This window comes from Syngnathus scovelli, chromosome 7 (genome assembly GCF_024217435.2).
Source record: "Syngnathus scovelli strain Florida chromosome 7, RoL_Ssco_1.2, whole genome shotgun sequence".
NCBI lineage: Eukaryota > Metazoa > Chordata > Actinopteri > Syngnathiformes > Syngnathidae > Syngnathus > Syngnathus scovelli.
Window position 1 is genome coordinate 4,626,537 of NC_090853.1, and position 12,023 is coordinate 4,638,559.

At 48.2% G+C, this 12,023-nt stretch overlaps 1 protein-coding gene across 8 annotated transcripts in view; it reads left to right on the forward strand.

Moving 5' to 3' along the window:
• The window catches only part of robo1 (roundabout, axon guidance receptor, homolog 1 (Drosophila)), a 104,177-nt gene that overhangs the window by 70,807 nt on the left and 21,347 nt on the right, over positions 1-12,023 (forward strand). For 7 of the 8 annotated variants that reach the window (XM_049726149.2, XM_049726148.2, XM_049726151.2 and 4 more), the window contains one exon: positions 10,852-11,009. In XM_049726149.2, the coding sequence (XP_049582106.1) occupies positions 10,852-11,009 (158 nt within the window). Of the gene's footprint in view, positions 1-6,011; positions 10,769-10,851; positions 11,010-12,023 lie in introns of those variants that run through there. The other variant, XM_049726154.2, reaches the window with a different exon arrangement.

Below are 12,023 nucleotides of genomic sequence, written 5' to 3' on the forward strand. Positions count from 1 at the left end.
CTCCTCCTGTCTCATGTGGGTGGAGCATATTGAAAATCCATGATTGTTTCAAGGACTAGCCATGAAAAAATGCGCGTGAGGTCCCAGCTCATCTCAACTTTCATTTCCAACTGCAATTCTTGGCACATCTATCCCCGCCAAGCTTCTTCTCCTCCTTCCCAGGGACGATCGGGATGGCCTCTTGGCCTTTTGGTCCGCTCAACTCCACATTACGACGCATTAGCGGCCTGAGGGAGCCCAAAGGACTGCACGTATTAAACATCTGTGCCGCTTCCCTGATCAAAGCACCGTTTACGAGGCTCACAGGAAGCGGCGGCGAGTGAGGAAACGGGTCAGCGGTTAGCGGTGAGCGTGTGAAGTGGACACGGGGCTAATTACGGGCTAGCGCTAAAAGACGCGGCGTAGCCTGTAATACTATACGTTGATAGCAGCCGCTAGCTGCGCGGCGCATAGCGACAAAGTGATGTCCTCAATAAGATGATCATGTTTGACCCCATGACCTCAAAGACCCTTTTGGAGTTAGTATTTCTGGGCGGCGTTTCAGTATTGTTTCTCAGATTCTTTGGGGGGGGGGAGTCGCGGCTCCATTCCTGCGGTGTGGCAAATTACACCGTTTGCTCGAAACTTGGAGCTGCCTTGTTTGGACTTGAGTCGTCACAGCTCGCACGAAAAGCCTTCAATTTGCTGAATCTTAAATGAGACATTGAAGCGGTCGGTCGTCAGACATTCCTCAAATGAGTGAGCATTAAGCGTTTATTTATTATTATTTATTTATGCTAACTCGTAGCATTACTGAGAGCCGCCATGTCAAGTTACCGCAGGGGTGCTTCTTTCCAAAATATCCCCACAAAGATTGTCGGCCTAATCAAAATCAGAGCCTTCCTTCTTGGTTCCTGAATTGAATGCAAAGATTTCCTTAAGCGGGAGATTATGTTGCTCGTAAATCAGCGGCAACAGTGGCAGCCACACAAAGAGCTTTTGTGCCGTGCTATTATTTATTAAGTAATAACCCAATTACATGTTGTTCCGTCAAGGATTTGGCTGGTTGCCGCTTGGCTCCAGCTATAATAATCTTTTTTTCCCCGCCCGGAGCTGCCTGTCAACGGCCAGCCCGTGCTTCTCATCTTCTCGTCTTCTGGCCTCCGTCGCCACGTGGACTTGATGCCACTGAGCTGTGAATTCAAATTGGAAAACGGGTGGCCTGCCCCTGCACTCCGGGTCCAATTAGCCTCTGGTTCTGCCAAAGTCGCTTTACTTAGCCAAGTCAGAAACGAGGAAATATGAGACCATTACAGGCTTTGTCTGTTCATTTATTTGTTTGTGCTGTTCCAGGCTCGACTACGTCCCCAATCAATATTTCACAACTATTTTGTACCATTTCACTTTCCTCTGAAAGACACAATGTTGTGTTTGCGATAGACACGCCAACGACATCATTTGAAATCATTTCCCCCCTTCCCCAGCGATGTCTCCTTGGGCAATATTTCTGTCTGCCTACTTGTCTGTCTCTCCACGGGGGTGTTGGGCTCTTCTAATTGGCCGGCTCCTCTCGCTCCTCGCCTGCCAGATAATTGGACACGCTACGCGGCGAGACTCGGTATTCCGTGCCCGGTCGAGCCCCTCTACGGGCCCGCCTTTGACCGCCCCGATCAAAGGGAATACGATACGATCCAGCGCTGTCCGCACACATCACAACGCATCAGGGTGCTCAGCCTCGCCCACAATGCTGAATATGAGCATGAGATGGATCCCTGGTACCAGATCTTATACTCGACGCCCCCGGAGACAAACACCAGGCTTCTGCACTACATAAAGAACAAGGTTATTAATTTTGGCGCACAGAATTATTTATGAGGCCATTCGCTATCAAAATATTCTACTCTGGTCTTGCCTTTTAATAATTCAGGCCTAGCATTCACACTCATTGGTACAGCCAAGGAGTCATCCATCATTATTAGGAGCTTCGTGTTATTAGCTAGCCTAGCTAGCTAGCTGCGTTGCGATAACGCCAGAACCTTTCTTTATGGCAAATTGGACCGCTGATCCTTGGGAAAGGCCATTGAGTGACACCTCTATTTGAAGGGAAGGTTACGTCGCAGATGGACAGAACCCGTCCGCCCACCCTCGGTGTGACTGCATGCTCAAAACACGCTGCAGTTATCACGGACTAAGGCTAGCATTCCTTAGCGCTCAGCTTTGTTTCCCAAGCTATTGTCTTCACACACTCGACAGGCCGGCTTCTCCAGTTACCGCAGAGGTCCCGAGCAGAGCCGGCGGGCAAGACTGTCCCTGGAGTCCATCATCCAAGACATAGCTAAGAAGCAAACTCCCCGTTGATGCGGACCATCTGTATGCAATTTGACTTGGACTCTGTCGTAAGGTATCCCCTCCTTGTAACATTATCAGCGGATACGCATAGCTGCCGGGCAGCCGGCGATGAAGAAGCCAGGGATGGACAGGCAAACGTCTCCAGAGGTCCACGGAGCGAGACGGACGGGCAGGGTCAACGCTAGAACACCAATGCGAGGGAGTAAAACTCTGCCTGATTGGTCCCTGAGAATATAGAGCTTGATATCATGCATTCGAGATGCAAAGGCCAAAGGGGAGGCCCGCCCGCATCTTTCTGCTAGCGGATCCCCGCAGGCTATTTTTTTCCGCCGTGGAATCTATAATGCCGGATTTACTTTCAGGCTGCGCTCAGGCGAGATCGATCCAACGCTGCTCCAAGTCGATTGGCCGGTGTCGGTGACGATGACCCGGCACCATCGGTCAATGTATGGGAAAGTTCCTACAGGATAACCTCCACCTTGAGCAATAGGACAGAAGGAGTAGAAATCATCTCCGTCCTGTCTTTGCTCTTTGTCACAATCAGCCATCTGTCTGAGCTGTCATACATCAGGTTTTACGATCGCCGGCGGCCCATAAAACGTCTCCGTTTACTTAGCGGCGACCAAGCGTTGCGGCTTCTCCCCCGAGGAATGTCCTTGTGTGCCAGCCCAGCTAACCTTGAGTCAAATGGGGGGGATCGCGAATTAGAGACAATAAAGGACTTGCGGTTGCCAGGGACCGCAGGACCGATTTAGATGGATAAATTTATCTCTCGCTCTCTCATACTATATCGACAAGAACATGAACGGCAAATATTTTTTAAAACAAAAGAGACAAAATGTGTGTGGCAGATGCATGGCGACTGTAATAATAATTAGGCCATGGTTACAGACAGGTAATGGCTTCACGCCATTGGTTTTTTTCAAACCATACACACATACATTCCTGCACGACCCCATAGAAATGGCAGGCCATTGAGAACAATTGAGACGGATAGGTCTATGGCATTTCCTAGTCCCGTCCCTCCCCTCCCCCCGAACCCTCAAGGACTCTTGCAGCCTTGTCCATTCATTATAAAGAAGGTTTGGAGGGAGGGAGGGAGGGGCTGAGGCTTGCTGCTCTCTCTTATTTTGTCTCGCCAGTTGTTCTGAGGGAAGATGCTGGGCTTTTATCAAGGCTGAAAAAGATTGAATACATTTTCAGTTTTGGAGATGTTTTGCTTCCGCTACGAATGACCTTGAAGGTCGCGGTTGCATCGTCCGTTGATGACACCCTCCAATGTGAACCGAGTCGTTGCAGAGAAAATGTTTGACTAGATTTGATTTGCTTTTGAGTGACACAACTGGAAGTAGATGAATAGAATGCAGAGTCTGGATTTTTTTCTCTCATAGGGCACACACAAAAGAACATGCATACTGCCGCCTCTTGATTTTTTTTTTTTTTTTCTCCCTCGCTTACCTTTAATGGATCCAATTACTCTTTGAAGGACTGCCAACACTGTACCTTACGTCGAGCCAATTGAGATGCTAATTCACTTGTTTGTAATGGGGCACACACTCCCAGTGGTGAAGCGATGGAGGTGGCGGCACATTTTCCAGGCGAGTAGCAGCAGCTCACGTGCTCAGATGATGCTAATGTATGATATCGGTGTGTGCCCCCACCTAAGGGTTTTTTATTTGTTGGTTTATTTCAGGGTGTTGTGTGTTTTTGAGCTTTCTTCTTTCTGTCGCTTTTTGTTTCCTGGCTCGGCCACTTCAATGTAGAGTAAAGGCTCTGAGAGGACGGTCTCGGACATTTGAGGATGATTCAATGCGGCGTGGTTTGGACTCGCTTTGCTCCTGAAGCTTTGTCATGTTGGTTAAGGGAGTGACACGGCTTGGATTGTTGTCACTTAGCGTGACGGCCAGCGCTGCAAACACACAACGGCGGTTGTTGTGACAAGGCTTGTCCAAGTTTGTCGTATTGTTGTGACTTTTGGCTTCTACCATCAGTGAGAAACTCGCTTGCCACGCGTCTTGGTCCTTTCTGCCACCCACTTGTTTTTTTGTTTGTATTTTAATTTTTTTTTTAATGTTTATTCTAGGCTTGGCACTGGCAGTCTGCACTGAACCAATGTGTCATGCTTTTGCACTTTTATTTAAAAAAAAATAAAAATACAGGTCGTGTGCTTTCCAACATTTTCAGTGTCATTTGTCTTTGGGAAAAAAAAGCACAACAAACCGATTGTTAAGTCAAGGCAGCCCTGTAATTGGCGGTCCTCCTCGAACAATGTCCACCCGCATTTCTCTTGAAGTTGAAAATGAATGAGAAGGTGACAGTGATGTCAGCTTGCGTGCCAAGAGGTCTTGTCTGGTCCCCGGCGCAGATGTAGGTCATGTAGCTCTTTTTTTTTCGTCACTGTCCGGCCTTTCATATGCAAATGTCGCATTTTACAGAGATGATGTAAGCCATTTGGAAGTGGTCAAAGTCCTCATATCAAATTTCCCATCTGAATTGTATCTTCTTAGTGAGTGTGACTTTCTGACGTACTCTGAGGAAACGTTTGCGTGCCGGAAGAAAAACCTCCAAAGTGCTCCCCGGGGGAAGTCGGGTTCTCGGGGCGACGCTTCGGATGAAGAACGCTGACTGAATGAGTCTTTCTGGTGGGAACCGGCCCGGCTGGAGATATCCATCAGACAGGAAAAGGCAGGCCGATGCAGGTCGGCTCGTCTGCAGCCGGGAGGGAGCCCGTTTTCACGTGGAAGTCTGGCAACTGAACAGGAAGTCAATTAGCGGAAGCCCCTTCTGCTTTTTGACTTTTCTGCTCAAACTCATGCCCAGCACTTGAAGCGCGCGAATGTTTGGAGCCGACGTTTGTTGCCGTGCGCTGGACTCAATGTTGACACGGGGAGGAGGGGGAGGAGGCCTCTGCCGCAAAGGAAATTGAAAAGAAACAGAACGCTACACGAGTCGGATTTCACCAAATAGTCGTGAAGGCTGCAAGATATTTGGCTCAGGAGAGAAAACAAGGCACAACACGTGCTGGTGTGTCAAGTCTTTAAGTCCCGCGGGATTGAGTTTGGAAGCAAATGTTGCTTCTGCAGAAGTATTATTGTGAGAGCGACTTGGCCTCTGGCCGCATCAATCTGGCTCACATTTGGAGACAGCGCCAAAGCGCGCACAGTTCTTCCATTCTTTCCGGGTCTCGGCCAAGGACACACGGAGGCGGCGGCGGAGGGCCTCTTCAGCCCGGGCCGTGCTCTCGTCGCCGGCGTGGAGTGGCCGCTTCTCTAAACAGTCGCTTTTGTTAATGGCGGTGGCTGCTTTCAAGCAGGTCCTCCTCCAGAGCGAGCGGCGCGCTTGTGTTTGCGCCCACTCGCCCACAGCCTACTTGAAAAATGTAGCCAGCGCTATCCCGGACATCGCGCTCCATTGTACGTTTCATAAAGTTGCACGAAGAAAAAAAAAAAAAAAAAAAGCATACAAAATCTGCTCCGGAAACAGCCGGACTGTAAATATTATAAATAAATAAATAAATAAATAAATAAATAAATAAATAAATAAATATTAAATAAAAATAAATAAATAACAATTATAAATAAACAAATAAAATACAAATCACAAATAAAAAAATTGAAAATGATATAACTGTAAATATTATAAATAAATAAATAAATAAATATAAAATAAAAATAAATAAATAACAATTATAAATAAACAAATAAAATACAAATCACAACTAAAAAATTAAAAAATAATATAAATAAATTAATAAATAAAATAAGAAAACTTTCTGTGCTTCGTGAATAATTCATCCGTGGATTCTTCTTGGTGGCTGCCTTTTTCTGATAACACGCAGCAAAGTTCTGCGTACGAGGCAGGCGCCCGTGCAAATAGGGCCCGGGGTCTCTCAGGCAGAGAAGACAGCTTGCTTGCTTGCTTGCTTGTAACGTTTTAGCGTCACTTAGTTCTCCTGCCAGCGTAACGCAAGCCAGCTGTGCCGCTCGGCCGCCACATTCCCAAAAAGATGCAACTGTCGACTGGAATCGCCCGTCTCACATTTGTGCACTCGACATGGAGGTGATTGTCTGATAGGGCCGAGATGATAGTGCTGGTGCAAATTGAATATCATGGGAAAACTTTCCAAAATGTGAAATTCATATAACATTAGCCTATTAGCTTAAAGCGTCATTTTTTTGGAAAAAAGAACCAATTCACCAAACAGGAAGAGCCTAATTGCATGGCGTACATTATTATGTCTGGCGTTCGGGGTCAGATCAGGCCCGCATGAACATGGCTCCTTTTCCAAACAGATGTCCCTCATCACGCCGCTCGCCCTCCCCGAGTGGCGTCGTTCCCTTTTGTTGAGCACAATGTAGCTTTTTAGCAGCCTTATCCTTGGCATATTTGGGCCAGCTGGAAGCCAAACAACAGATTGATTTGACGATGCGCTCAAACGTCGCGTCCCGTGTCGTATGAGTCACTCTCGTCTTATCGCTCGGCGGCGGCGACATTATCTGCCATCCTCGCCATGCCGATTACGTCGCGTCGGGGGACGTGTTCCTGATCCTCTCTCGTCTCTCTTTCTCCGCCTGACAGTATGCCGCTTTGTTTGTCGAGCTGGCATGGCAACCGTTTTGTGTTTGCTTTCACGCTCGCCGGTTGTACGCGTTTGGCGACTCTACCGGCAGCACCGACCGCAGCGGGAAACGGCCTCGCCTTTGTTTCCCATCACATCTGTTCAAGTCATCCCCGACTTTTTACTTTGACTCCGCCCACTTTCAATAAAAAAAGATGATGGCCACATGCAGCGTTCCTATTTGGAGACAGTTGGAGAGGCAATATTCAAATTCTGCACTTTTCCAGAAGCTTGTACCTTTTCCATCCACTCATCACGGAGTGTATAAGCGCCCCCCCACCCTCCCCCACTTGGTGCTGGGAGGAACCTCAAATGCAAGTGGCCAATGTGTCCATCTGGGAATGTTCAGTGTCCATGTGGAAGCCATTGAACAAGGACCGACGTTCCCCTCTGGAGCATCAGAACATGCTCCGATTTGAGCGCTCTTCTCCGCCCCTCCCTCCATATACAGTAACCCCCCCCCCCACCCCACGCCTGGTAAAACCATCGGAGAGGCATCAGCATGTAGGGAATGTGCAAGTGGCCATGACGAAAGGCTGAGGGATGTGCCGTAAGACTGCACGGGATTCCCGCCTGGCGTTTTCCCCTGCATGCTATCGTGTTACTCAGCCACTCCCCTTTCCAAAAGAGAAAAATCTTCAAACAGCTTCCTGCACTTCTTTTAACAAACAAGATGCTTAGATTTCCACCCTCTGGACTTTTTTTTTTTCTTTCCTCCTTTTAATTAGTCGCTTTGACATGCTACATGGCAAACATCTGCTGGCTACGTGTCTGCCGGATCTCATTACGCGTTTGTCCAAGCAAGAGTTGTCAGTAGCAACCGATGCTTTGGAGTTTCAACACAAATGTCTATAATTACTGTCTTCTCTTTTAATTAATTGCAGGGCTAAAAGGGCAAAAAGAAAAAATGCCGCCGCCGGTAACAAAACGCTTTGTTACGGCTACAAAAATGTTTCAGGGAGCCATGCCATGTCAAAAATCAAATTCAACAAAGTCAAGCTCTGAGCTTGTAATAAGACAATTCACAAAATAAATAAATGGATGAATGAATTAAAAAAAAAAAAAAAAAACTAGCCCACCAAGGCCATGCGAGCGGCTTGGTCGACATCCGCCTCAGGTCCGGGCCTCCTTGACCGCTTTGCGATTCTTCCGTCCTGCCCCAAATCATCCTTTGTCCCATCGCTCTGGTCCACTCCGAGAAAAAACACATGTCAAAACAGTCGAGCCGGCGAGCACTTTTGTGGTTTTTCCCAGGAAAGCAAAACAAGCTGCCTCACATCCTGGCCTCATTCAAAGGTCCCGTTGGCGGGTCAGCCAGCGTCTTTGTCACGGGAGGGCCGGGCCGAGCCGGGGCGTCTACCAGGAGGGTCGGCGGGGCTCCGGGGAGCAGGAATGTTAATTGGAAAGATTGTTTTACTAAGGCCATCATCTGGGAGAGCGGGGCCCCACGCACTCGCATAGATTGCCGTTTTGAATACCTCTCCGACAGCTTCTCATTAGATGTGGCAGGTGTGCCTTATATTTTGCTCTCGACAAGCCAGCTATGGTTTAATAAGTACAGGTGTCGGCGCTCTCTCGCCTTTCTTTTTTTTTTTTTTTTTGTACGTGCTGGCTGACAGCTCGCGGGCTGATAGTATCATCTGGAGAGATAGCGTGACCGAGGTTGCCTCTTCCTCAAGGAGCCCACAGCTGAGGTCCACCTGCAGAAGAATGACTTCATTTTGGAGATAAAAGCATCATCAGGCTGAGACATTGTTGCACTTTTTTGCAAGGCAAGCACATTTTTTTGCTTGTAAAGGTGCCGTTTACCGTTTTGGTCTCATTGTTCATTTTTGTACATGCAAACTTTGATAGCTTCAAAAGAACTCAAAACAAAATAAACCCTCCTCTCAATTTTATTGAAAGCTAAAGTCTTCATGAGAATCATTCAAATAGAAAAAAATATATATAATAAATAAATAAACAGATAAATAAAAAATATTTTTGGGGAATTTTTTTATCAACAATCCCATGGCAACCTTTTCCTCCATGTTGATTCCACCAAACTTTGCCAACTTGTCCTTGTTTTGCTTGCTCGTGACTTTTATTTGCTTCTCCCTTGCAAGCCGCCGCTTCTTATTTTCTCTCCTGTGGGCGGGCTGAGGTTCGTCCAGCGCGTTTGGAGGAAGAGCCTAGGGCAAGACCAACGCTGTGTCTTTTCATCCAGCTTTCATTCCTTAGCGGCCGTGTGTATCCTTGCAAAGATTTGTTGCCGTTACTTTCATTTCCTCCGAACAAAGCTCATGTGATCTTTCGCCCTGGCTTGTGTGTGGCATCAAGGTTTTTTTTCCCATTAATGTTTGGAGGGGGGGGTGCAGCTCAGGCATCTCATTTTAATTTGGCATTTAAAACATCTGTTTTCAATTTCCTCTGAGAGCGAGTCTGTGTTTGTGTGTGTGTGAGAGACAGATAGTTAAAGGGGTGACGAACCCGAGAGTGCCGAGGTGACCTTTCAAGCCGATCTTAAAACACCAGCCATGACTGCGGCTAATTGCGTTAGCTTGAGACGAGGGTTTCAACCCATGTTCATTTTTCAGGTCAGGATGGGCAAGTACCGATACTGGCCATTTTTCGAGCTACCGAGGTTTCATGAACGATGCCGATACCAGACACAGATACTTCTAAGTCCTCCTCGCCACTAGTTGGCGCCACCACACTTGGAGTATGTCAGAACGAAAGATGTTTGTTGACAATTATTTCTCATTGTGTTCATGAAATTTGATCATCGTAAATTTGGATTTGAAATGGTTGTTTGGAGAGCAGGTTAGCTTTTTGGGTTAGCGCGCTAACTGCATGCACGCCTGTCTGGGTTCAAGCCTTCATCTCATCATCGTCAGCATATTTCAACAAATCCCCCCCCTCTGAAGACAACATTTCACACTCTGCTCTCTGACTCGCACTCATTTACACACATTAGGACACACGCACACACACACGGAGAAGCAGGCCTCCCTGATAATAGTGCAGGAAATATTATCCACTAGAAGACAGCTGCAGGCTTACACCAAGAGACAGAATTCTCGAGCAGACTCATTATCTCCAAAACACACGGGCCGGTTTCAGCGCCTCCGCATGGTGCTTTTCAGCAACTTTCGTTCCCGGAACATTTGAAGATGAAGGCATGCAAAAAAAAAGCAGCCATGTTGGAAGACGGTGGGATCGCTTTGGGGTTTTTTTGCAGCGCACCCATGCAGGCCCATGTCCGGGCCCATTTGAGGAGCTGGCCCTCCCTCACTTGGCCGCCCTCCCAGAGGACTCGCATGTTTGTGGGGGCACTCAGCTGTGTTTACAGCAAAGAGGTGTTAGTTTGGGGAAGGGGGTTCACAGCAGTAGTGTTGGTGTAAACATGGGACCGTGCTAGTTCTTCCTTCTGCCTCTTTTTTTTAATCATGATATTGCAAATGTCACATGACCAAACCGTGATAGCTTGTTACCTTAGCAACCGTGACGTCATTTTCAGTCGACAGCAAATGGCAAGATGGCCGCCCCCCTGAGATGGACGCTTGATGCGTTTCCCATAAAGGCTGCGCGAGCGTTTTGGCTACCGCAAGCGGAGTCAGGAATGTGTTGGCCGCCCGCGTCGTGAGGTGTGAAGTTTCCCGGAGCGAGTTTGACTTTCATCTGGCATTTGAGACCGAGCGAGCGAGCGGAGGAGCGTGAGACGAGCCAGCCAAAGCTCACTCCAACCTCCCCAAACAGCCACAAATAATGCGTATTAGTGATCCCGGGCGGCGCGTGTGTACGCTGCAAATGTGTTTTTCATGCCGCTGAGCTGGAAAAATGGTTGTTGTTTTTTCTGGCGTCTCCCACACGTCCATGCTCTTAATTCGTGGCACTTAACGGCCGATATGTTTTTTTCCCTGCAGTTCTTCGTGACGACTTCAGACAGAACCCCGCCGACGTGATCGTGGCCGCTGGAGAGCCGGCGGTCCTGGAGTGTCAACCCCCCCGCGGGCATCCAGAACCTACCATCTCTTGGAAAAAAGACGGCCTCAACGTGGATGACCGAGACGAAAGAGTCACGGTGAGGAGCCGAGCCAAATATCGACGCCTTCATCCGGAGTCAAAGGAAAAGAAGCCATGCGAATCGGCTACTTCGAGCCACTTGAGTTGTTTGTAGAAACATTGATTAGCTCGTTATGCCCATGCAGCCAATCCCAAGCGCGATGCTTAAAAAGTTTAATGAACGGGGCGTCGAATTCTCCTCGCTCCATTAGCCAGCAGCACTGCATTGATTGGCTGAGTTCCTCCTGATAAAATCAACTCAAAACTACTTGCTGCTTAAAAGACTCAGCGGTGCTAACTGTGCTATTAGCGCATGGCTAGCAAAGCACATCATCTAAGAGCTACGCGTCTTGGAAAAGTCACGCCAGAAAAAGATGGCTCATCAACTACAGGCTTTGGATCTCATTTTTATAGCTTGGCTGCCTTCCGACGTCTTGGCGGCTGTGTCAAAATGTCCTTTTATGCTAATGTGGTCATTCAAAGTGGTTTTAACACGATGCTGGTGTCAAACATTCTCTTTATAGTCGGGAGGGCGTGAGCCCGGCGGAATGGGAGACGATAGTCCTCGGAGAAACCCTTCTTTGAAGCACCGCCGCACTTTCCAGGATGCCGTATGTTGTTAGGGTCGAGTATAGCGCGGTCACACGGAGCTGCGGGAAGCAGACGGCGGAATATTTCCAACGTCTGCGGCAGCTGAGCTCATCAAAGGGCTCCCCCCACCCCCTGCCGCAGTGCCGTCGTTAGTACAGACCCTTCCTCCCGTCGCGCGGCATGCCGGAGCATGCCGTCTCCATGGCAACTGCAAAGTCTCTAGCCGTTTGGATTTTTGCAACATGCCTCCCGAGCGCCCCCATCTATTTTAGTCGATTGTGCGTACACACTAATGACATGCTTCTCAAAGGACCGCCGTGCGGTTTGTGAACTTCAAGTCATGTCGGTTCGGAAGGCCTTTCAGCAGCAGCAAATCATTATCTGCTTTGCAATTGGCCGTTTCGCAATGATGTCATTTGTACCATTAAAAGTAGGCATGGTG